Here is a 25,829-nt window from a genome sequence, read left to right as displayed (position 1 = left end):
TATACAGTATTATGAGCTTTAAGTTGCATAAATAAAACCATTTGGTGAAACTTTGAAGAAGCGATTGTACTGGATTTTTACCTTATTACCATGAAGCACTGAAGAGTTCTTTTCAGTGGTGGGCCGCATGACGTCACGCAGTAGATCAATATGGCGGAACGCATCTTCGCTGAGGTCAGCGCAAGCCCATATTATTAAAAGTTAAAAGATACTGTTATGCGGTCTGTTCTTTCTCTATAAATTCCATGATCGATTACTTTATATATTTATCTATCTATTTGTGGTGATTTTGTACAAAAGTTGCCTTTTCCTTTAATGTAATGACTGGACAGAGAAAGGTGCATTTATGTTCCTCTTAAAGTTAAAAACAGCATCAGTGGCCTTAGTCAAAAGTGAAATCATGACGTGAGCTGCAAAGTCTTCCTTACAGCCATATTTTAAAACATTTAGTTCTGGTCCACTAATCTGATTGGTCGACTGGTGTCCCAAGTGTGTCTATATTTACTATAAACACACTGGGAAGTTTCACCATGTAAAATTCCACTCTCTAGTTCAAAATGGTTACTACGATAATGTTAGTGACATCATCAGCAGACAAGGCAAATGATATTTTTCAGGAATATAATCTTTGACTTAAAATATAAACATTCATTCGAGGAAGAAGGGACGACAATTTTACCAGAAGCACCTTTAACAGGAACGTACAAATCAATGCGGACCGCAAGTTGGCCTAGTGGTAAGCGTGTCCGCCTCTTGACTGGGAGATCACGAGTTCTACTCGTGGTTGGGTCACACCAAAGACCATCATAAAAACGGTACCTACAGTACTACCATCTGACGAGGCACGCTGCAATACATGATAATAATAATAGGCAAGAGGCCAAGGGCTACTGAAACAGAGATTGGTGTTGCCTGATGCACCTCAAAAGACTGATTAGTACTGGGATGGGAGACTGCCTGGGAAGACCAGGTCCTGACACAGGAGGAACTTTGACTAATCAATGTGAGCTAGCTAACCAGCTAGCTGCATGCTATAACTGGCCAAAACTGTGTCTGAAATGTCACAAGTTACATTTATATAGCGCCTTTCTCAAACTCAATGTCACTTTATGTAGGTCAAGAGAACAATAAACAGAACACACACACACACACACACTATATATCTCATCTCATTATCTGTAGCCGCTTTGTCCTGTTCTACAGGGTCGCAGGCAAGCTGGAGCCTATCCCAGCTGACTACGGGCGAAAGGCGGGGTACACCCTGGACAAGTCGCCAGGTCATCACAGGGCCGACACATAGACACAGACAACCATTCACACTCACATTCACACCTATGGTCAATTTAGAGTCACCAGTTAACCTAACCTGCATGTCTTTGGACTGTGGGGGAAACCGGAGCACCCGGAGAAAACCCACACGGACACGGGGAGAACATGCAAACTCCACACAGAAAGGCCCTCGCCGGCCACGGGACTTGAACCCAGACCTTCTTGCTGTGAGGCGACAGCGCTAACCACTACACCACCGTGCCACCCCTACTATATATATATATATATATATATATATATATATCAGGCTTATAGTACTCGAGTCCGACTCGTGCCCTAATTTTAAGGACTCGTGACTTGACTTGGACTTGAGCACTGATGACTCGGACTCGTGCATTAACTGCATTCGGACTCGTAAATTGGAGACGAGGACTCTGATTTTTTTCTTTATTTTTTGTAACATGCCATAATAATTTGGCATAAGATATTTATATCTACATTCATTTTTATACTAATTTTGTGCAAGTGTCACACGTGCGCGCCTTGGCGCATGCATCAGATCGACTCTCGGGTGCTCTCCGGACAGTGCGCGTGCCAAGCGGACTCTTGCGTGTGCACCGTAAATGACTTGCACCTGCACAGGATTAAAGCGCAAACAATGCGCCTGTATAAAAACTGTGAAAAACACACTTACTTTGCGAAGTATTGAGTTACGTTCCTGACATGTTACCGAGCCTGATTTTCTTATTTGGTTTCCTGATTTCCTGTTTCTCGTCTTTGATTCTGCCGAGTCTCCGATAGCCTGTTTGTGCCTCGCTCGACCTATTGCCTGTTTCACCGTTTTATGATTTTGCCTGCCGTTCTGGATTGTTTACCGTCTTCACTTGTATTAATAAACACACCTTCTGCACTTACATCCGTCTCCCAACGATCTTTGACAGAATACTTCACACTCCCTGAGAAAGAGAAGCACATTCACCTGTTCATACGTCATATTCAGGAACAAACTAATGTTAATGGTGGTAAAACAGCCACCGTCAAATGGTGCAGTTGGAGTCTTGTTCTCAGACTCGACTCGGAATTTTTTTTAATGACTTGGACTTGACTCGAATTTGAACACTGGGGACTTGAGGTTTTGTGACTTGACAACACTGATTTATATATATATATATACACACTACCGTTCAAAAGTTTGGGGTCACCCAGACAATTTTGTGTTTTCCATGAAAAGTCACACTTTTATTTACCACCATAAGTTGTAAAATGAATAGAAAATATAGTCAAGACATTTTTCTGGCCATTTTGAGCATTTAATCGACCCCACAAATGTGATGCTCCAGAAACTCAATCTGCTCAAAGGAAGGTCAGTTTTATAGCTTCTCTAAAGAGCTCAACTGTTTTCAGCTGTGCTAACATGATTGTACAAGGGTTTTCTAATCATCCATTAGCCTTCTGAGGCAATGAGCAAACACATTGTACCATTAGAACACTGGAGTGAGAGTTGCTGGAAATGGGCCTCTATACACCTATGGAGATATTGCACCAAAAACCAGACATTTGCAGCTAGAATAGTCATTTACCACATTAGCAATGTATAGAGTGGATTTCTGATTAGTTTAAAGTGATCTTCATTGAAAATAACAGTGCTTTTCTTTCAAAAATAAGGAAATTTCTAAGTGACCCCAAACTTTTGAATGGTAGTATATATATATATATATATATATATATATATATATATATATATATATATATATATATATAAACTTGATAATTTCTTGTTTACAGAATGTGGCAGCGGGGGCGTGGTCAAGCACCGGTCTGTGACAGGAGGGCGGAGTCGGGGAAGGTAAGTGGCAGATTCACTTCACCTGAGAGCAATTAACCTGTGTTTGTGTGTCTTCCCAGGGACCGCGCCCTATTTAGGGAGGGAGAGCGAGAGCAGAGGAGATCTCTCCCGAACCAGACACCTGATGTGTGTGTGTGCGTGTGTCTGGGTAAAACCTCTTGTGTCCCCTGAAAAGTGGAACAATTAAACTGTTTGTTGAACCTGATCTCTGTCCTGCCGTCCTCTGTGCTCCACCCACACCTAGGGAAGTCTACAGTGGTGCCGAAACCCGGGAAATGGAGCACCAACCCAGCAGCCCCATGGAATCCTCCCCGTTCACCGACCTGGTCCACGCCCTCGCCACGGCTCAGCAAAGCCAGCACCAGGCGCTCGTCACACTCCGAAAGGAACAAGAGCGGCGCTTCGATGCCCTGGTGCTGGCCCAGCAAGAAGATCGCAAGGCGTTCCGGCGTCTCCTCGCGTCGGCGGGGCCCACCAGCGCTCCGGCCGCGGGCCCGTCTCCCCTCACCTTAACTAAGATGGGCCCGCAGGATGACCCCGAGGCTTTCTTCACGTTATTCGAACAGGTCGCTGAAGCCTCGGGGTGGCCGATGGAGCAGCGCGCGGCGCGCCTCCTCCCCCTCCTGACGGGAGAGGCGCAGCTGGCTGCACTACAGCTCCCCGCCGATCGCCGGCTGGCCTACGCCGACCTTCGCCGGGCTGTCCTTCAGCGCGTGGGGCGCACGCCGGAGCAGCAGCGCCAGCGCTTCCGCGCGCTGCGGATGGAGGAAGTCGGCAGCCCGTTCGCGTTCGGCCAGCAGCTCCGGGACGCCTGCTGGCGGTGGCTGAGGGCCGAAGATCGCGACGCCGAGGGAATCGTCGATCAAGTGGTACTGGAACAGTTCATCGCCCGCTTACCAGCAGGAGCCGCGGAGTGGGTCCAGTGCCACCGCCCGGCGTCGCTGGATCAGGCAGTCGAGCTGGCGGAGGATCATCTGGCGGCTGTCTCGGCGGCAGGACAGCGGATGTCGACATCTCTTCTCTCCTCTTCTCTTTCTCTCTCTCTCTCCCCTCCTTCTGTGTCCCGTCCTCGCCCCATTCCCCCACCGCGGAGGCGGGGGCCGGCACCACCCCTGCCGGCCCGCCGCACCCGCGGTGCCCTCCCGTGTCTCCCTTCTGTGTCTGTCTCTCCCCCACCTCAGGTGAGTGAGCCCCAGAGCACCGGTGCAGAGGGGAAGCCCGGGCCGGTTTGCTGGCGCTGCGGGGAACCGGACCACCTTCAACAGCAGTGCACAGCAATGGAAGTGGGCGCGGTGGTTCGGATCCCCGACGCGCCAGAGGCCGCCCTCGATCGGGCCGGAGCGTATCGCATACCGGTGAGTATCCAAGGGGCTACATATCAGGCATTGGTGGATTCTGGTTGTAATCAGACCTCAATTCGCCAAAGCCTGGTTCAAAACGAGGCATTGGGGGGAGCACAAGGGGTGAAGGTTTTGTGTGTGCACGGGGATGTTCACAGCTACCCTTTGGTGTCGGTCCACATTATTTTCAGAGGGGAAAAATTTATAGTGAAGGCGGCGGTTAATCCTCGCCTTACCCACTCGTTAATTTTGGGGACTGATTGGCCGGGATTTCGGGGTTTAATGACGCGCCTAGTAGAGAGTGGGTCCTGCCAGCTGACAGGGGGAGGTCCCGGTGTCGTTTTGGCGGGAGCAGCTGTCGCGGAGCCGTCTACGTCATCTCCGCGTCAGGGTGAGGAGCCGCCGGCTCCTCCTCTCTCTATTGGGGAATCCCTCGCGGATTTCCCATTAGAGCAGTCGCGAGACGAGACTCTGCGGCATGCGTTTGACCAAGTGAGAGTAATCGATGGTCAAACGCTCCAGCCGAACGCCACCCCGTCCTTCCCCTACTTCGCGATTATGAAGGATAGATTATACCGAGTGACGCAGGACACTCAAACTAAAGAGCGAGTCACGCAGCTTTTGATTCCAAAGAGCCGCCGGGAATTGGTATTCCAGGCGGCTCACTTTAATCCCATGGCTGGACACTTAGGGCAGGATAAAACACTAGCCCGAATAATGGCCCGATTCTATTGGCCGGGGATTCGCGGCGATGTCCGTAGGTGGTGTACGGCATGCCGCGAATGCCAGTTAGTAAATCCAGCGGCCATTCCAAAAGCGCCATTGCGCCCTCTACCGTTAATCGAGACCCCGTTTGAAAGAATTGGGATGGATCTCGTCGGGCCATTAGATCGGTCAGCACGAGGGTACCGCTTTATATTAGTTCTAGTGGACTAGGCAACGCGATACCCGGAAGCAGTGCCTCTGCGCAATATCTCAGCACGCAGTATTGCAGAGGCACTCTTCCGCGTCATCTCCCGAGTTGGAATCCCGAAAGAGATTCTGACTGATCAAGGCACTACGTTTATGTCACGAACACTACGCGAACTGTATGGGTTATTGGGGATTAAGCCGATCCGCACCAGTGTATATCACCCACAAACGGACGGTTTAGTAGAACGGTTCAACCGCACCCTCAAAAATATCATTAAAAAATTCGTAAGTGAGGACGCACGTAATTGGGATAAGTGGCTCGAACCCTTGCTGTTCTCAGTGCGAGAGGTCCCTCAAGCCTCCACGGGGTTCTCCCCGTTCGAATTATTATATGGGCGTAAGCCGCGCGGCATCCTAGACGTGCTGCGGGAAAATTGGGAGGAGGGACCTTCACAGAGTAAGAATGAAATTCAGTACGTTATGGACCTGCGCGCAAAACTCCACACGCTCACCCACCTAACTCAGGAGAATTTGCGGCAGGCCCAGGAACGGCAAGCCCGCCTGTACAACAAGGGTACGCGCCTTAGAGAGTTCACACCGGGAGATAAAGTACTCGTACTCTTGCCCACGTCGAGCTCCAAATTAATCGCCAAGTGGCAAGGACCCTTTGAGGTCACACGGCGAGTCAGGGATGTCGACTATGAGGTGAGGCGAACAGACAGGGGTGGGGCGCTACAGATTTACCACCTCAATCTGCTCAAACTCTGGAACGAGGAGGTCCCCGTGGCGTTGGTGTCGGTAGTTCCGGAGAAGGCGGAGCTGGGGCCGGAGGTTCAAAAAGGGAATTTGGCATCATGTACCTCTCCGGTCCCCTGTGGAGACCACCTCTCCCCGACCCAACTCACGGAGGTCGCCCAGTTGCAGGCCGAGTTTTCGGATGTGTTCTCGCCCCTGCCCGGTCGCACTAACCTCATAGAACACCACATAGAGACACCCCCGGGGGTGGTAGTGCGTAGCCGCCCTTATAGACTACCCGAACACAAAAAAAAGGTGGTTCGGGAAGAACTTCAGGCCATGCTCGAAATGGGCATCGTCGAGGAGTCCCACAGCGACTGGAGCAGCCCGGTGGTCTTGGTTCCCAAGGCCGACGGCTCGGTCCGGTTCTGTGTGGACTATAGAAAAGTCAACGCGGTGTCTAAATTCGACGCGTACCCAATGCCTCGCATTGATGAGCTGCTCGATCGACTAGGCACGGCTCGCTTTTACTCGACACTGGATTTAACGAAGGGATATTGGCAGATCCCCTTGACTCCATTATCCCGGGAGAAAACGGCCTTTTCCACACCGTTCGGCTTACACCAGTTCGTCACACTTCCGTTTGGGCTGTTTGGGGCGCCCGCTACGTTTCAGCGGCTGATGGACCGGGTCCTCCGGCCCCACGCCACCTATGCGGCCGCCTACCTGGACGACATTATCGTTTATAGTAACGACTGGCAGCGGCACCTGCAACACCTGAGGGCCGTCCTTAGGTCGCTGAGACGGGCGGGACTCACGGCCAACCCAAAGAAGTGTGCGATTGGGCGGGTGGAAGTACGGTATCTGGGCTTCCACTTGGGCAACGGGCAGGTGCGTCCCCAGATTAATAAGACAGCAGCGATTGCGGCCTGCCCGAGGCCCAAGACCAAAAAGGGGGTGAGACAGTTCCTGGGGCTGGCTGGCTACTATCGTAGGTTTATACCTAATTATTCGGACGTCACCAGCCCGCTGACTGACCTCACTAAAAAGGGGGCGCCAGATCCGGTCCAGTGGACGGAGCAGTGCCAGCGGGCTTTCTCTGAGGTAAAGGCTGCACTGTGTGGGGGGCCACTTTTACACTCCCCTGACTTCTCTCTCCCTTTTATGTTACAGACGGATGCGTCGGACAGAGGGCTGGGGGCCGTTTTGTCCCAGCAGGTGGAGGGGGAGGATCGCCCGGTCCTATACATCAGCCGGAAGCTGTCAGTGCGTGAGGGGCGCTACAGCACGATTGAGAAGGAGTGCCTGGCGATCAAATGGGCGGTCCTCGCCCTCCGGTACTACCTGCTGGGGCGCTCTTTCACCCTCTGTTCGGACCACGCGCCCCTCCAGTGGCTCCACCGCATGAAAGATGCCAACGCGCGGATCACCCGTTGGTATCTGGCGCTCCAACCCTTTAATTTCAAGGTGGTCCACAGGCCGGGGGCGCAGATGGTCGTGGCGGACTTCCTCTCCCGTCAAGGGGGGGGGGAGTCGGCTGCGGGCCGGACGGCTGCCCGGCCTGAGTCGGGCGGTGGGGGTATGTGGCAGCGGGGGCGTGGTCAATCACCGGTCTGTGACAGGAGGGCGGAGTCGGGGAAGGTAAGTGGCAGATTCACTTCACCTGAGAGCAATTAACCTGTGTTTGTGTGTCTTCCCAGGGACCGCGCCCTATTTAGGGAGGGAGAGCGAGAGCAGAGGAGATCTCTCCCGAACCAGACACCTGATGTGTGTGTGTGCGTGTGTCTGGGTAAAACCTCTTGTGTCCCCTGAAAAGTGGAACAATTAAACTGTTTGTTGAACCTGATCTCTGTCCTGCCGTCCTCTGTGCTCCACCCACACCTAGGGAAGTCTACACAGAACTATTGTATAAAATCAATATCACACTCGCAATTGTACAGTTATACTAAATATCAATATTCAGCATAAACACACTCTTGTTTGTGTCATATTGCTTTAATGTAAACTCTCAGGGTGAGTGTTTATATAGCGGTTTTTTTCTGAGCACCAGCATCTTTTTTTCAGTTGTTCCCAATGAGGAGAAAGCGAACGTGGCTGCCTAGAGAGCGAGGGGAAAAAAAACCCACTGCACACAGTGCCTTTTTTATTTTTTTAGTGAGGCTGCTCCAAGTAATTGAAAATCTCTGAACTTTGCAGAAAGGTACCAGAGTCGCTCCTTTCAGACAACCAATCATACAGTGGTTACAGTAGTGATATGTTGTCAAGATATTGTCGTTATAGAAACAAAACCCACACAGTGCTTTTTTATTTAAGCGCTCCCTAGCTCTTTTCTACCACAGAAAAAAATGCTATATGGACACACACCCTAATAGTTAAGCACGCCAATATGAGTCCCAGGCTCCCCCCAGTCACAGCGGTAGTTTCACGCCAGAGACTCCATCCCTCAAACTAAGCCTGTAAGTCTATAACTATCGTTTATTCGCCAGGTGTCAAGTTAGCTGACAAAACGATGGTCTTATATATACGTGTGCGTAGTAATTTGAATACAGAAATCTGAAAGTAGTTACTCTACTGGTATCTAAGATTCACCACTGAATTGACATAAGAAAAGGAAATCATTTCAAAATCTGGTTTAATTTAATTTATATCTCGTGTGCTTGAAGTAGTTCGTAGCAGGTTTGTGCTTCAGAAATGATCAGATACCAAAAACAAATCAGAGATCCAGAACGACAATGCTGACAGGAAAAAAAAGTATTGTTGCTGCTAATGTCGACATGAATGTAACGAGGGACGAGAAAACGTTACACCACACTGAAATGTCACAAAGTGTGAAAGTAAGGCGAATGTGTTAATGGGTTCACACAGCGGCTGTGAGGCTCAGTGCGAGATGGACGTAGAGGTGTGGGGCGTTAAGTGGTGGATATTAGGTAACACACTGACCCCAAACCCTAAACACATTACGAGCCACTTTTACACACACACACACACACACACACAGATGGCAGGGCTGAAAGATATAGAGACGCACATATAGAGTGACACTCAATGCCCCAAGACCCCATTCCCCCCACCCTAACACTTTAAGAGCTACTCCACTTGTTGCGCTCTCTCTCTCACACGCTCACACACACACAGCTTTGTAGGCTATAGGGAAAAGCTATAGGGTGACAGTCAAACACATTTAGATGTGACACTTTGATTAATGGCTCTGAAATGCTACCGGATCTTCTGGGTCTTTTACAACACTTACAGCATCTGTCACTAACATGCGGGGTGTGTGTGTGTGTGTGTAAGTCTGAGCTACAAAGAAAGTAAGAGTAAAGATTTTATCAGGGCTTTATGGTGCAGTGCAACACACACACACACTAATATAATAATTTATTGGACATACTGTATTACGAAGCTTTTAAAATTGTGTTATGTCACATCTTGTATAACGTAATGAATATATATAGTGAATAGGAAGCCATTTGACAGTTATTCCACGAAATTGAGTCGTACATGAGCTGATAGCCGACAAGGCGCTTAGGCCAAGTTTACATTAGACCGTATCTGTCTCGTTTTCTTCGCGGATGCACTGTCCGTTTACTTTAAAACGCCTGGAAACGCCGGGAAACGGGAATCCGCCAGGGTCCACGTATTCAATCCAGATCGTGTCAGCTCCGGTGCTGTGTAAACATTGAGAATACGCGGATACGCTGTGCTGAGCTCTAGCTGGTGTCGTCATTGGACAACGTCACTGTGACATCCACCTTCCTGATTCGCTGGCTTTGGTCATGTGACGCGACTGCTGAAAAACGGCGCGGACTTCCGCATTGTATCACCTTTCATTAAAGAGTATAAAAGTATGAAAATACTGCAAACACTGATGCAAATACTGCCCATTGTGTAGTTATGATTGTCTTTAGGCTTGCCATCCTTCCACTTGCAAGTGGTAAGTGATGTGCGCTGGGATCTCACACACAGCGGCTCAGTCCCGAATCACTGCTCGTGCGCTATACTCGCGCGCTCTGTGAGCTGTGCAAGGCCAGAGTGCGCACCCTCCAGAGGGCACTCGCTGTTCAGGGCGGAGTGATTTGGAGCGCAGGATGCCTGCGGAGCCGAGCGTATCCGTGTATTGGCGTTGCTATGTGCACGCGAATCGTGTATTGGCGTTGCTGTGTGCACACTAATCGTTTTAAAAACGTTAATCTGATGATCCGCTGATACGGTCTAATGTAAACCCCACCTTAGTGCTGAGTGGAATAACTGTTTTATTCTATCCACATTCACTGGATTTTGAGGAAGAGTGCATTTTTATTTTTTGCAAATTCGATGAATAAAAACTTTATACAAAACATCCGACAAAATCATTTCCGCTTGGAATGTAAACAAACTGGCGAAATGACAGGAGCAATTTGTGAAAAATGCTATCATAATACTTCTTGAAAAAAAAAAGCTATGTTCTTACTAGGGCTGTAACAATATGCGTATTGAAATCGAAATCGCGATACGCAGAGCCACGATCCGTGTCGCGATACAAGAAGGCAGAATCGCGGTACACCCTTTCAAACTTCTCCTCAGCCCAAAAACAGAGGCGCTTCCAAACTTCAATTTATGAATACTTTACTTTTTATTTAAATTACATTTTAAACTTACTTAAATTACTTTTATTTTTTATATCTATTAGTAAGTCGTTTTTTCGCCGACCTGCGACAATCTTCTGTGAGTCACGCAACATCCACACTCGCCACTGGCAGAGCATTCATTTCTTTTAAGCGGTCGCCATTCTGGTTGCGACGCGGGGAGCGAATCTGTAAACAGGCAGTTCATTGGCTGGCTAGGTGTGCCACAAGCCAATCACAATCACTTGACCGGAAAGGCATGCAGTGTTGCCAGATTGGGCAGGTTTAGGTGCTTTTTGGCTGGTTTTGAACATATTTTGGGGTGGAAAACGTTAGCAATATCTGGCAACACTGAAGGCATGTCTGCTTGGGCGGAAGCCTTCTGCGGCAGTTACATTTTGACACGCGAGCAATGTTTCACCATAAAAATTCCGTAATTTCCATCTGTTTTCTGCGATCACAGAAAATCATTGGCCCTATGAGAGTGAGACAGTGAGAGAGCCACCCCCCCAAAAAAAATCTTAACAGATTTACACGATTTGGAAAAATGACTTTTTCAGAACCGAAAAAAACAGAGCTTCCGGCTCAACAGTATTATTTTGAGAAATAAAACAGTCTTTGGATATACATTTGTTCATTTTTGCATACATATTACTCATTCTCTCCAGTGGTCTGAATTATTTGTTATTAAATAGTTAATGTAAGTAAGTAAATGTTAATAAGTCAAATTTACTACTTTAAAAATACATTTTAAAAAAATCGTGGGTGTATCGAATCGTGGGTCAAAAATCGCGATACGAATCGAATCGTGAGTTGGGTGTATCGTTACGGCCCTAGTTCTTACTATCAGATCCTTTATTCCATATTTTATTGCTTTTTTGTGTTTTTTGTAGGTTTTGTTTTCGAGTAGAGTTTTCATTTCGTCCTCGGTTGGTTCAGCGACACGGTCGGCCATTTTGTTTTTCTCTACTCACAGTATATGAGCTGATATCCTAGTAGAAGTAGTGTAGCCAATCAGAGCGCGCGACTGCTCATATCCAGTGAATGTGGATAGAATAATTGTATTCTACCTGTTTTGTAGATGAAGGAGATCATGGTAAGTAACAGTAATAGCAAATCTATTCTATCATTATCTGCAAATAGTCACTGAAAATAATGTGGATAAGTAAATAAATAATAAAAATCTGAAACATTATGGGTGGCGGCACGGTGGTGTAGTGGTTAGCGCTGTCGCCTCACAGCAAGAAGGTCCTGGGTTCGAGCCCCGGGGCCGGCGAGGGCCTTTCTGTGTGGAGTTTGCATGTTCTCCCCGTGTCCGCGTGGGTTTCCTCCGGGTGCTCCGGTTTCCCCCACAGTCCAAAGACATGCAGGTTAGGTTAACTGGTGACTCTAAATTGACCGTAGGTGTGAATGTGAGTGTGAATGGTTGTCTGTGTCTATGTGTTAGCCCTGTGATGACCTGGCGACTTGTCCAGGGTGTACCCCGCCTTTCGCCCGTAGTCAGCTGGGATAGGCTCCGGCTTGCCTGCGACCCTGTAGAAGGATAAAGCGGCTAGAGATAATGAATGAATGAATGAATGAAACATTATGGTTTATGACAGGGGCTCTCAATCATTTGTAACCTAACGCCACTTCTGATTGTGAAAAAATCGTCAAGGATCACCTTCCCAAATAAATGAGAGAAAAAAAAAACAAAAAACAAAAACCCTGAGCTGTAAATACGCATTATGTCACTGTCAGCTGTAATGACCGAAATAAATATTCTGCATACCCTCTGCTTTTGACTGAGTTGTTAATGCTGTGATGACTTTCTGTTGCGTCTGAAGCCCATCCCTGTCCTTTAGGAAGTATTCTTTTGGCTTCCCATCACATCCCGGGTGCTTTGTGTTTAAATGTCTTTGGAGCTTTGACGGTTTTAGCACTTCATGTGACAGGTTTTCACCATGTTCAGCAAAATGTGCTTTCGGCTAAGCATCGCTGCCTGCCATTATGAACCCAAATGTAATGTATTCAGGGTCATATTTCCTCACTGTACACTTTGGAGCTTTCACTAGCTCAGGGTTGAATTTCAAAAACTGATCCAGTCTGGGGCGGCACGGTGGTGTAGTGGTTAGCGCTGTCGCCTCACAGCAAGAAGGTCCTGGGTTCGAGCCCCGGGGCCGGCGAGGGCCTTTCTGTGTGGAGTTTGCATGTTCTCCCCGTGTCCGCGTGGGTTTCCTCCGGGTGCTCCGGTTTCCCCCACAGTCCAAAGACATGCAGGTTAGGTTAACTGGTGACTCTAAATTGACCGTAGGTGTGAATGTGAGTGTGAATGGTTGTCTGTGTCTATGTGTCAGCCCTGTGATGACCTGGCGACTTGTCCAGGGTGTACCCCGCCTTTCGCCCGTAGTCAGCTGGGATAGGCTCCAGCTTGCCTGCGACCCTGTAGAAGGATAAAGCGGCTAGAGATAATGTGATGTGATGTGTGTGTGTGATCCAGTCTGTGTCTGTGCATCTGAGGGAACGTTAGCTAGCTAGCTAACAGCGGCAAAACACGTCTGCCTCGACCTGATGTGTCGTTACTGGCGTGATATTGACATTATTCAAACATAAATGCTCGCTGAGATTGTGCATTTTAACTTGACATTTTTGTATGTGAATTCTTGAGCACATTTAGATATAAAAATAACAGGATATTTGAATTACGAAACATCTCATCTCATTATCTCTAGCCGCTTTATCCTGTCCTACAGGGTCGCAGGCAAGCTGGAGCCTATCCCAGCTGACTGCGGGCGAAAGGCAGGGTACACCCTGGACAAGTCTCCAGGTCATCACAGGGCTGACACATAGGTGGGGTTTACATTAGACCGTATCAGCGGATCATCAGATTAACGTTTTTAAAACGATTAGCGTGCACACAGCAACACCAATACACGATTCGCGTGCACACAGCAACACCAATACACGGATACGCTCGGCTCCGCAGGCATCCTGCGCTCCAAATCACTCCGCCCTGAACAGCGAGTGCCCTCTGGAGGGTGCGCACTCCGGCCCTGCGCAGCTCACAGAGCGCGCGAGTATAGCGCACGAGCAGTGATTCGGGACTGAGCCGCTGTGTGTGTGATCCCAGCGCATATCACTTACCACTTGCAAGTGGAAGGATGGCAAGCCTAAAGACAATCATAACTACACAATGGGCAGTATTTGCATCAGTATTTGCAGTATTTTCATACTTTTATACTCTTTAATGAAAGGTGATACAAGGCGGAAGTCCGCGCCGTTTTTCAGCAGTCGCGTCACATGACCAACGCCAGCGAATCAGGAAGGTGGATGTCACAGTGACGTTGTCCAATGACGACGCCAGCTAGAGCTCAGCACAGCGTATCCGCGTATTCTCAATGTTTACACAGCACCGGAGCTGACACGATCTGGATTGAATACGTGGACCCTGGCGGATTCCCGTTTCCCGGCGTTTCCAGGCGTTTTAATGTAAACGGACAGTGCATCCGCGAAGAAAACGAGACAGATACGGTCTAATGTAAACTTGGCCATAGACACACAGACAACCATTCACACTCACATTCACACCTACGGTCAATTTAGAGTCACCAGTTAACCTAACCTGCATGTCTTTGGACTGTGGGGGAAACCGGAGCACTCGGAGGAAACCCACGCAGACATGGGGAGAACATGCAAACTCCACACAGAAAGACCCTCGCCGGCCACGGGGCTCGAACCCGGACCTTCTTGCTGTGAGGCGACAGCGCTAACCACTACACCACCGTGTACGAAACATTTATTTTTAAATTTTAATTTAAACAAAATGTATGTAAGTGCAAATATGTGAAAGAATAAATGTATTGAAGAGTATGGAAAAGAGGACGAGACTCACACATGGTGACTACGCCCTCCAGACGGATGATGTTGGGATGATCAAACTGGCCCATGATGCTCGCCTCGCTCAGGAAATCCCTCCTCTGCTGCTCGGTAAAGCCAGCCTTCAGCGTCTTAATGGCCACACACACCTCACGCTTCGTAGGGAACTTCAGACGACCACAGCAAACCTCGCCGTACTCACCTACACATACACACTTGGGCTGTCAGGATATATTTTAATTTCTGACAACTATTTAAATGTTTGTATATTTATCTATTCGAAGGGAAAATATGCACATTTGATTCTGTTGCAAAAAAAAAAAAAAAAACTGTCGAAAATTTCCAACATTTAGTAGAGTCACTTTTACTGTAAGTTGTAACCTACTCTATGTACAGTGGCGCTTGAATGTTTGTGAACCCTTTAGAATTTTCTATATTTCTGCATAAATATGACCTAAAACATCATCAGGTTTTCACACAAGTCCTAAAAGTAGATAAAGAGAATCCAGTTAAACAAATGAGACAAAAATATTATACTTGGTCATTTATTTATTGAGGAAAATGATCCAATATTACATATCTGTGAGTGGCAAAAGTATGTGAACCTTTGCTTTCAGTATCTGGTGTGACCCCCTTGTGCAGCAATAACTGCAACTAAACGTTTCCGGTAACTGTTGATCAGTCCTGCACACCGGCTTGGAGGAATTTTAGCCCATTCCTCCGTACAGAACAGCTTCAACTCTGGGATGTTGGTGGGTTTCCTCACATGAACTGCTCGCTTCAGGTCCTTTCACAACATTTCGATTGGATTAAGGTCAGGACTTTGACTTGGCCATTCCAAAACATTAACTTTATTCTTCTTTAACCATTCTTTGGTAGAACAACTTGTATGCTTAGGGTCGTTGTCTTGCTGCATGACCCACCTTCTCTTGAGATTCAGTTCATGGACAGATGTCCTGACATTTTCCTTTAGAATTCACTGGTATAATTCAGAATTCATTGTTCCAGCAATGATGGCAAGCCGTCCTGGCCCAGATGCAGCAAAACAGGCCCAAACCATGATACTACCACCACCATGTTTCACAGATGGGATAAGGTTCTTATGCTGGAATGCATGGTTTTCCTTTCTCTAAACATAATGCTTCTCATTTAAACCAAAAGTTCTATTTTGGTCTCATCCGTCCACAAAACATTTTTCCAATAGCCTTCTGGCTTGTCCATGTGATCTTCAGCAAACTGCAGACGAGCAGCAGGGTTCTTTTTGGAGAGCAGTGGCTTTCTCCTTGCAACCCTGCCATGCACACCATTGTTGTTCAGTGTTCTCCTGATGATCAAGAACATTAACATTAGCCAATGTGAGAGAGGCCTTCAGTTGCTTAGAAGTTACCCTGGGGTCCTTTGTGACCTCGCCGACTATTACACACCTTGCTCTTGGAGTGATCTTTGTTGGTCGACCACTCCTGGGGAGGGTAACAATGGTCTTGAATTTCCTCCATTTGTACACAATCTGTCTGACTGTGGATTGGTGGAGTCCAAACTCTTTAGAGATGGTTTTGTAACCTTTTCCAGCCTGATGAGCATCAACAACGCTTTTTCTGAGGTCCTCAGAAATCTCCTTTGTTCGTGCCATGATACACTTCCACAAATATGTGTTGTGAAGGTCAGACTTTGATAGATCCCTGTTCTTTAAATAAAACAGGGTGCCCACTCACACCTGATTGTCATCCCATTGATTGAAAACACCTAACTCTAATTTCACCTTCAAATTAACTGCTAATCCTAGAGGTTCACATCCTTTTGCCACTCACAGATATGTAATATTGGATCATTTTCCTCAATAAATAAATGACCAAGTATAATGTTTTCTGATGATGTTTTAGGTCATATTTATGCTGAAATATAGAAAATTCTAAAGGGTTCACAAACTTTCAAGCACCACTGTAGTCAGCATATTTAGTGAATACGGAGCCGTTTGGAGTTTGACTTTTTTTTGAGTAGAAAAGAATTTAAATGTAGCTAAATATCTGACAGTTATTGATGGTAAGGAATAAAAAATTCATTCAATTGTTATAAAATTAAATTATAAATTTAAATTATATTTTGAATTATAAACTAAAATTAAATTAAATAAAAAATAAAAATTACTTACTGTTGGTAAGGAAATAAAAATTAACCTGAAACATGAACATTACAGTATGTATTTAAATTCAGTAAACTATTTTGAATATTAAATCTGTAACCTTCTGGTTCCTTCTGTCTGTGGTCGTGGACAATTACAGCCTCATCTTTGAATGCACTAAACCTCATACATTTAAGGAATTGACCACTCTAATACACTGACACACCGAGGTTCTTATCGTGCCACCATTAAGGCTGATGAATGATGACAGGCTCTTACCGATGCCGATGACTTTTTCAATCTTTATGTATGAGGCATCGATCTCCTTAGCGAACTCTCGAATGGCTTGGTTTGGGTCCTCGTAGGTAAACGGATCCACATACACCCTCACTCCTACAGTACATCACACACATATCCAATCACATGTCAATGCACATTCCTTCATTTCCTGTCAGCCGATCCTGTTTCATTTGCCTAAACAAATGTTAAATCCTGTTATTCGCTCCTGTGAGCTGATGAGCTTCCAATCTTATATTAGTTATCTGACTACTATGTGTCTGTGTGACACTGCTGAGCTTCATGGCCACGCTGCCATTTTACATCGGGGAACCCATCTGTGCTCCTGTATGTTCAGCTGAGTCCAGGAAAAACTGGTGCTGTTCCAACACACCTGATACACCTGAGCAGTTCAAGATCAGCTTCAGAAAATGTGTTAGATCCGTACTGGGCTCAGCTAAGCATACCTCCGCTGGTATAAATGGAAATGATAAAAACGTACCTCTACAAATAGAGCTCCAGGAAAAAAGTAAGCCCCTTTCACATGATAAACCCGTTATTCTATGAGGTAAAAACAACATGAGATAGATAACACAAATTTTTTATTCCCACTCAGACTTCCATGATAGAAAAATAACGAATATTGTGTACCTCATCTCATCTCATTATCTGTAGCCGCTTTATCCTGTTCTACAGGGTCGCGGGCAAGCTGGAGCCTATCCCAGCTGACTACGGGCGAAAGGCGGGGTACACCCTGGACAAGTCGCCAGGTCATCACAGGGCTGACACATAGACACAGACAACCATTCACACTCACATTCACACCTACGGTCAATTTAGAGTCACCAGTTAACCTAACCTGCATGTCTTTGGACTGTGGGGGAAACCGGAGCACCCGGAGGAAACCCACGCGGACACGGGGAGAACATGCAAACTCCGCACAGAAAGACCCTCGCCGGTCATGGGGCTCGAACCCGGACCTTCTTGCTGTGAGGCGACAGCGCTAACCACTACACCACCATGCCGCCTATTGTGTACCTGAATATATTTAACAGAATGCAACGGAGCGTGAACCTCCAAGAAACGTGTAAAACGTGCGAGACCAGATATGACGTACCGTATAATTCACAAGTTCACTGTTGTGAAAAGTGAAAGTTGAGATATTAGCCAGCTAGCAACATGGCACCAGTCGAGCTGCATCACGTCTCTGTTGAGAAAGTTCTTTCCCTGTTTCAGAACATTTGTTTTGTTCAAGTAAAGGCTATTTATAACATTCTTGCTTATATCCGCTCATGTTTTCTTTGCTTGTTATTTTGAGTTTGCTGCCGGTTGCTTTACACTGAGGCAGTATGAGTCGTTCCCTCGCAATATCATTACATCATTTACATCACCACCAGCGACATCATGGCCAGCCATAGCACATTATTACGATGGTTCTGATTCTAGTTGGAGCTGTGGCAAAAGATTACTGTAATTGTTACTAGGTCGACAGGAGATAGATTAAAGTTTTGACTTTACTGTTTCGCTCCCATTCCCACACGATACCATTATAGCATAAGAGTGAAATATATACGGTTCTGAGTGCGAGTGTGAACAAGGTATTCGAGTCAAACCTCAATCAACACAATCACACATGACTCAGTACAGATAAAACTTCACACAGTTCATTTTAAGTGAGGTTGTTTTGTACCATTTAAACTTAACATGAAAACTGTATATAATAATCATCAATTATTGGCCAAAGGTGACGTGAATATCATTGAATAATAACTGAGACAAAGTCGAGGTTATTATTCACCGATATTCACTGAGCCTGAGGCAGATAAGTGTTTTAGTAAAAATACACAGGTGATTATTAAAAATAAAATAAAAACATATTAAAAATCATTTATTTCAAACTTCAAAAGCGGCATGCACATGCAATGCGCGCAGACTTGTCACTTATTTATGCCGACTCACATAAAATACCTTATTTTGAAATAGATAAAATAAATCACAATTCCACCTTACCGTTGAATAGTTTTAGACCAAACTTCGTAGCATCTTTAGTGCTTTTAGGAACAGCATTTTCTTTCATCATTTGTCATTCTATGCAATTCTTCCTCACGGACAGTGACAAATCGACTGGCTGCCATTTTGCCGAGTCGCTTGAAGTGATTATCAAGAAATAGTCCAAATTTCTCGATCAATCAGTGCACGCGACTTTCTATAATCACCTGTGTATTTATACTAAAATAAAATCACATGAAAATGTTTAAGATACTAAAACACAGTCATATAAACCCCAGCACCAGTTAAACACAGGACCTGATAATACACAAGAACCAGATAAACACAGAACAACCTAAGGGCCCGTTTACACGAGGACGCTGTCGGGTAAAAACGACTAAATATTTTATCAGATGTGCCTTTCGTCTACACGGGGACGGCGTTTCCGAGGCTGAAAAACGGAAAAAATTGAAAACGCCTTCCAGAGTGGATAAGTTAAAAACAGCCCCCGTTGCATATCCGTCTAAACTACCCAATACGCGAAACTCTGCTCGGATCTGCTCATGTCGGGTACGCGTTTACGTCATACATATGTCATATACTGTACATGCCAGCCCGGGAAGTAAGAAAGTAAGTAAAAAAGTAAGAGCATGTCTGATTACATCGATCCAACGGACCTTCAAGCTGCTCTGGCAGCTTTAATAAACGTCCAGGAGTCCTTCGAACATCTATACCGAATCTGCACATATACCGTTAATGAACAGAGGCGGGTATAGTATGCTCTTACTTTTTTACTTACTTTCTTACTTACCATAGCCAGAGTAGTCAAAGTTTTCGCGGCAAAGATGTGCAGATCAGACAAGACGGAAGACGTTGCGCATGCGTGCAGACATAGCGGAGGTCTTTCACAGCACCACCTAGCCGCCTGGCATGCACATCCAATTGAATTCCACACATTTATGCGTCACCGTATAGACGCAGATTTCCTCCTTGAAAACGGTCGTGTAGACGTGGAAAAAAGTGAGAACGAAAACGGACTTTTGCATTTTTGTTTCAGACCGTCCCTGTGTAAAGTGGGCCTAAAACTCATAAACTCATAAAACACAAACCAAATTAACACAGAACCAATTAAAATCCAAAATCTGATGAGCCACAGAATCGGATAAAACACAAAACCTGATAAGATCAGAATCAGATAAAGAAAGAACCCAAGAATCAAGCAAAACAAGAAAAACAGTGGAAAAAATATCCAGAACCAGACAGTGAACCAAATAAAAACCAGAACCAAATAAATCCAAAGGAGATAAACTCTACAATCAGAAAACAGAGAAAGTCTACAAGAAGACAGAGTCATCTATATCCCCCGCCCTATATACCAACTATATACCAAGTTTCAAGATATTATTTGTCACATTTTTCAAGTTCTGCTGCAGGAAACCAACCCTACCTCTTTACACTGACCTCAGCAGCCCATGGCATAAACCCACCAGACCTTTGATCCAGGTGAGATAAAAATTAAAATATCTCACATTTCTTAGTATCAAAAGGCACATATACATTACTTAATCAACACATATACCAACTTTCAAGACCATACCACTCATAGTTTTCAAGTTCTGCTCCGGAAACAAAACCTACCCTCAGACTAACCTGAGAGACTAAGTCTGAAATTGTTTCCATGGAAACATGAAAAATTAAAATTTCTCGAATGTCTTACTATGTAAAGGCACATCTACATCACCTTGTTAACATTTATACCGAGTTTCAAATCCGTATCATGAATAGTTTTGGATATATGCTCTAGAAACAAACATTGCTCTTAGAAACTAAGTCAAAATCTATTTTTTTAATGCAAAAATTTGAAAAATAATTTTTTTCAAAAATCCAAAATAGCAAAAGGCACCAGTTTACATGTTGCTTGATATGTACACAAAGTTTCATTAAGATATCGTCAGTAGTTTTAAAGATAAGGCCCTGAAACGAAAATGTGACTGGACGGATGGACAGCCAGATGGACAGAACCGGTTTCTGTACTGTATCCCCCGCCAAACTTCGTTTCGGCGGGGGATAAAAACCAGAATCAGACAAAGTCTAGAAATACTTAGGCCCTGTCCACACGGCAACGGATTCAGGTGAATCTGATAAAATTGTTTATCGTTTCGGCCTGGCGTCCACACGGCACCGGCGTTTTGGGTGCCCCAAAACGATATTTTTTGAGAACGGGTTCCAGAGTGGAAAAATCTGGCAACGGCGCAGTTGCGAAGTCGTCTGGATGAGTAGAACAGATTTGTTTACGATGACGTCACAACCACATGACTAGAACAAGCAGCACTCTCGCTGTTTTGTATGAACCACTGCATTGCATTCACTTTTGTATACAGCTTTTCTTTTAAATAAACAAGTAACTGAACCATTTCTTGAATTTCTTTTTTTTTTATTGGATAAGACTGCTTTTCAAAATGTTCACACACAATATAAAAAGTTATATAAATTATATAAAAATGCTTTTCAAAATGTTCACACACAATAAGAAAATTAAGTTATATAAAACTATGCACACTAATAAAACTAATGTGTACACACAGAAGGCACGATTTCCTCATGTAGTCGCAGCCATCTTCTTCTTGTTGTTGTGTGCTTGTTCCTGTGAGTACTTCACGCCGGGTAGAAGAAGGGGTTTATGCGCATGCGTCTACTTCTTCTATTGTTCTGGTGTCTCCGATGGGACCGTCTTACAGCGCACGTAGAGGTGTGGCATGTGTATTGCATCGTTTTCAGCAAGCGTTGCGTTGCCATATGAACCTGATATTTTACTGATCCGTTGCCCATGTGGACGCGATATTTTTTTAAATAAAATCTCGTTGCCGTTGTCGTGTGGATGTAGCCTTACTGTCCATATACAGATAAGACACACAAACAAAAGTCAAGAACCTGGTAAAACCTAACACATAAATTCTAGAAACATATGAAGTTTGCAATCAAACAAAGTCTAGAGCTTAAAAAAAAAAAGAAACCCAAAGAACCAGATAATGTTGTAACCAAATAAAGTCCAGGATGAGATGAACCAATTAACCAGATGAAGTGTAGAACTAGACAAATTCCAGCTATGAAAGCATAGAAATGAAGCTTTTGTCTGTCCTTGAGAAGCCGAAATGATTTATGTGCAATGATTTGTACCTGGTTGGTGTTTCTCTTCCTCTTGCTTGGCTTTGCTGTATTTGGCCCTCCTGAAAATAAACAGCTAATTTAACGGCTGCTGCACACAATACACACAATGCACACAAAGGACACACAGTAGAATTACAGACACACACCTCTTTCTGATGAGGAAGGCACAGGCGAGGATGAGGAGCAGAACAACACTGCCACAAGCACACAGCAGAAGGATGGTGGGGTTCATGCCTTCTCCCACCACAGGAGACGGCACTGACAGAGAAAGACATGTTCAGTTCATCACCTGTCCTCCAAATATCAGTTTAGTATTCATGTTATGTTGTATATTAGTCTACCTTACCCAGAGTTATAGTCACAAGAAGTGAAGTGACTGTTCAAACATACTACTGTATAAGATCTCAAGCTAAAATGATTGGTACAGAGCCAAAGAGAGAGATGAGGAAAACGAAGGAGGCAGAGACAGAGTGACCGCTTTTAAACCAGATCAATATGAGAACGTTAAAATTAAAAGTCGTAAAAAAAATCAGTAATCTTCGACAAGCTTTAATGACTTTGTTCCAGTTGACACTTATTTTAGACATTTCAGAAATTCTGTTTTTAAATCCAGGGTTTAAAGCGTAAAACCAAACGAACCACTTATGAAAAGGATTATGACTTTGTGAAAGTCGGCTAACTTATAGCTAGCTAGTTAAAGGTGCTGACCGCAAAGTCATCTGAAATTTTCACATTTTTTTTTATTGTGCGTGATATTTTCCTTTGTCTCGCAAGAACAACATCATGTAGATGAGATGTGATCATTTTGATGTCCTGAAGGTCACTTTTCTCCGTTTTGGGACTGAATTTCCCTCTTGAGGTAAACAGTATGGTTCTACGGAAATAGTCGAACGCGAGGAGCTGAAACTAATTAGCACAATTATGGCACTGCGTCACAGCAAGATGCCGACGCGTGGAAAACATCGGGACTCTGCCTTGACCTCAGAGAGTTTTGAGTCGTAGGGATGTAATTTGTGGTTGACGTTCGTGAATAGATCCGTGAAACAAAAGATGCATGTTTATTTTTTTCGTGGTCCGGTTTCCATCAAATCGTGTGCTCTGATTGGTTCGCGAGCGGTTCGGAATCCTACGATCCGGACCCCAGTTACGGACCTTTGGCGACTCGTTTGTTCACAACAACAAACATAGTAGCAATTTTTTGTTAACGTTTATTTTCACATTTCTCAGTATAATAGCATTAATTTTACAGCATGGATAGCGATAACGACAGTGTTCACAGCGAAAGCGAGTTTTACTACCCTGATGAAGATGAAATAAAAGAAAATATTTCAGGAGAAAGCTAAAAACCTGGAACTGTTGCTAACGCCGAGCAAAAACATGGCTGAATCCTGAATGACTCAATTTTGTATAAATAGGGGACTGCATAGGCGGCAAAATGTAGTTTTTTCCTGCCATGGAAGTACAGTTGTATACCGAGGAGGAAGCCATTTGCATTACAGCCGTGAATGAGGATTCAAAATGGCGGCTTGCCTTGGCTTTGTTTTCCCTTTTGGGCGCTCTCGTTTTCTGTTAGAATTTGGTAAAGAAAAAAAATTCGGCCCAGAGGCCTCGGTCAGTACTTTCAAGACTTCGGTCACGGTATTTCATGATGCGGACCTCCCAGCTGGTGTATATATACACACATACATACACACACACACACACACACACACACACACACACAGACACAACCCCGATTCCAAAAAAGTTGGGACAAAGTACAAATTGTAAATAAAAACAGAATGCAATAATTTACAAATCTCAAAAACTGATATTGTATTCACAATAGAACATAGACAACATATCAAATGTCGAAAGTGAGACATTTTGAAATTTCATGCCAAATATTGGCTCATTTGAAATTTCATGACAGCAACACATCTCAAAAAAGTTGGGACAGGGGCAATAAGAGGCTGGAAAAGTTAAAGATACAAAAAAGGAACAGCTGGAGGACCAAATTGCAACTCATTAGGTCAATTAGCAATAGGTCATTAACATGACTGGGTATAAAAAGAGCATCTTGGAGTGGCAGCAGCTCTCAGAAGTAAAGATGGGAAGAGGATCACCAATCCCCCTAATTCTGCGCCGACAAATAGTGGAGCAATATGAGAAAGGAGGTCGACAGTGTAAAATTGCAAAGAGTTTGAACAGATCATCATCTACAGTGCATAATATCATCAAAAGATTCAGAGAATCTGGAAGAATCTCTGTGCGTAAGGGTCAAGGCCGGAAAACCATACTGGGTGCCCGTGATCTTCGGGCCCTTAGACGGCACTGCATCACATACAGGCATGCTTCTGTATTGGAAATCACAAAATGGGCTCAGGAATATTTCCAGAGAACATTATCTGTGAACACAATTCACCGTGCCATCCGCCGTTGCCAGCTAAAACTCTATAGTTCAAAGAAGAAGCCGTATCTAAACATGATCCAGAAGCGCAGACGTCTTCTCTGGGCCAAGGCTCATTTAAAATGGACTGTGGCAAAGTGGAAAACTGTTCTGTGGTCAGACGAATCAAAATTTGAAGTTCTTTATGGAAATCAGGGACGCCGTGTCATTCGGACTAAAGAGGAGAAGGACGACCAAAGTTGTTATCAGCGCTCAGTTCAGAAGCCTGCATCTCTGATGGTATGGGGTTGCATTAGTGCGTGTGGCATGGGCAGCTTACACATCTGGAAAGACCCCATCAATGCTGAAAGGTATATCCAGGTTCTAGAGCAACATATGCTCCCATCCAGACGACGTCTCTTTCAGGGAAGACCTTGCATTTTCCAACATGACAATGCCAAACCACATACTGCATCAATTACAGCATCATGGCTGCGTAGAAGAAGGGTCCGGGTACTGAACTGGCCAGTCTGCAGTCCAGATCTTTCACCCATAGAAAACATTTGGTGCATCATAAAATGGAAGATACGACAAAAAAGACCTAAGACAGTTGAGCAACTAGAATCCTACATTAGACAAGAATGGGTTAACATTCCTATCCCTAAACTTGAGCAACTTGTCTCCTCAGTCCCCAGACGTTTACAGACTGTTGTAAAGAGAAAAGGGGATGTCTCACAGTGGTAAACATGGCCTTGTCCCAACTTTTTTGAGATGTGTTGTTGTCATGAAATTTAAAATTGCCTAATTTTTCTCTTTAAATGATACATTTTCTCAGTTTAAACATTTGATATGTCATCTATGTTCTATTCTGAATAAAATATGGAATTTTGAAACTTCCACATCATTGCATTCCGTTTTTCTTTACAATTTGTACTTTGTCCCAACTTTTTTGGAATCGGGGTTGTGTGTATATATATATATATATATATATATATATATATAATCTCGGTTACTGCTTTTGTGTTATCATTTCTTTCTCTGCAAGATCAAAAGATTAGGAGTATAACTCCATACTCGCTACCGTGGAGTCGAGCCCATACATTCTAAGGCTAAGATAGCTAAGCACTACCTAGAGTGATTTAGTTATCTGTCCAGAAAAATGACGTGTCATCTAACCTTGCTGTATCTTGCAGTTGCACCCACTCGGCGGGTTTTCCTTTTCTTTTCCACTGGCTTTTAGCTGAAGGGAGAGCCGAGTTCGCCATGTTTGCCCATGCCAACTTGTTTTGGTTAAAAGTAGGTCAAACACACCCCACGGTGGTCACGTGATATTGTCCCTCACTTGCTT

At 44.9% G+C, this 25,829-nt stretch overlaps 1 protein-coding gene across 2 annotated transcripts in view; it reads right to left on the bottom strand.

The window, feature by feature from the left end:
* Positions 1-25,829, bottom strand: part of LOC132864301 (ephrin type-A receptor 4-like) — a 125,471-nt gene that overhangs the window by 23,464 nt on the left and 76,178 nt on the right. The window contains exons 8-11 of one of the 2 annotated variants that reach the window (XM_060897670.1): positions 22,260-22,371; positions 22,123-22,172; positions 16,960-17,073; positions 14,578-14,763 (exon numbers count right to left, since the gene is read on the bottom strand). In XM_060897670.1, coding sequence (XP_060753653.1) covers positions 14,578-14,763; positions 16,960-17,073; positions 22,123-22,172; positions 22,260-22,371 — 462 coding nt within the window. The remainder of the gene's footprint in view (positions 1-14,577; positions 14,764-16,959; positions 17,074-22,122; positions 22,173-22,259; positions 22,372-25,829) is intronic. The other variant, XM_060897671.1, reaches the window with a different exon arrangement.

Source organism: Neoarius graeffei, chromosome 17 (genome assembly GCF_027579695.1).
Source record: "Neoarius graeffei isolate fNeoGra1 chromosome 17, fNeoGra1.pri, whole genome shotgun sequence".
NCBI classification, from domain to species: domain Eukaryota; kingdom Metazoa; phylum Chordata; class Actinopteri; order Siluriformes; family Ariidae; genus Neoarius; species Neoarius graeffei.
Note: the sequence above shows the minus strand (reverse complement) of the source record. Positions and strands in the feature narration are given on the sequence as shown.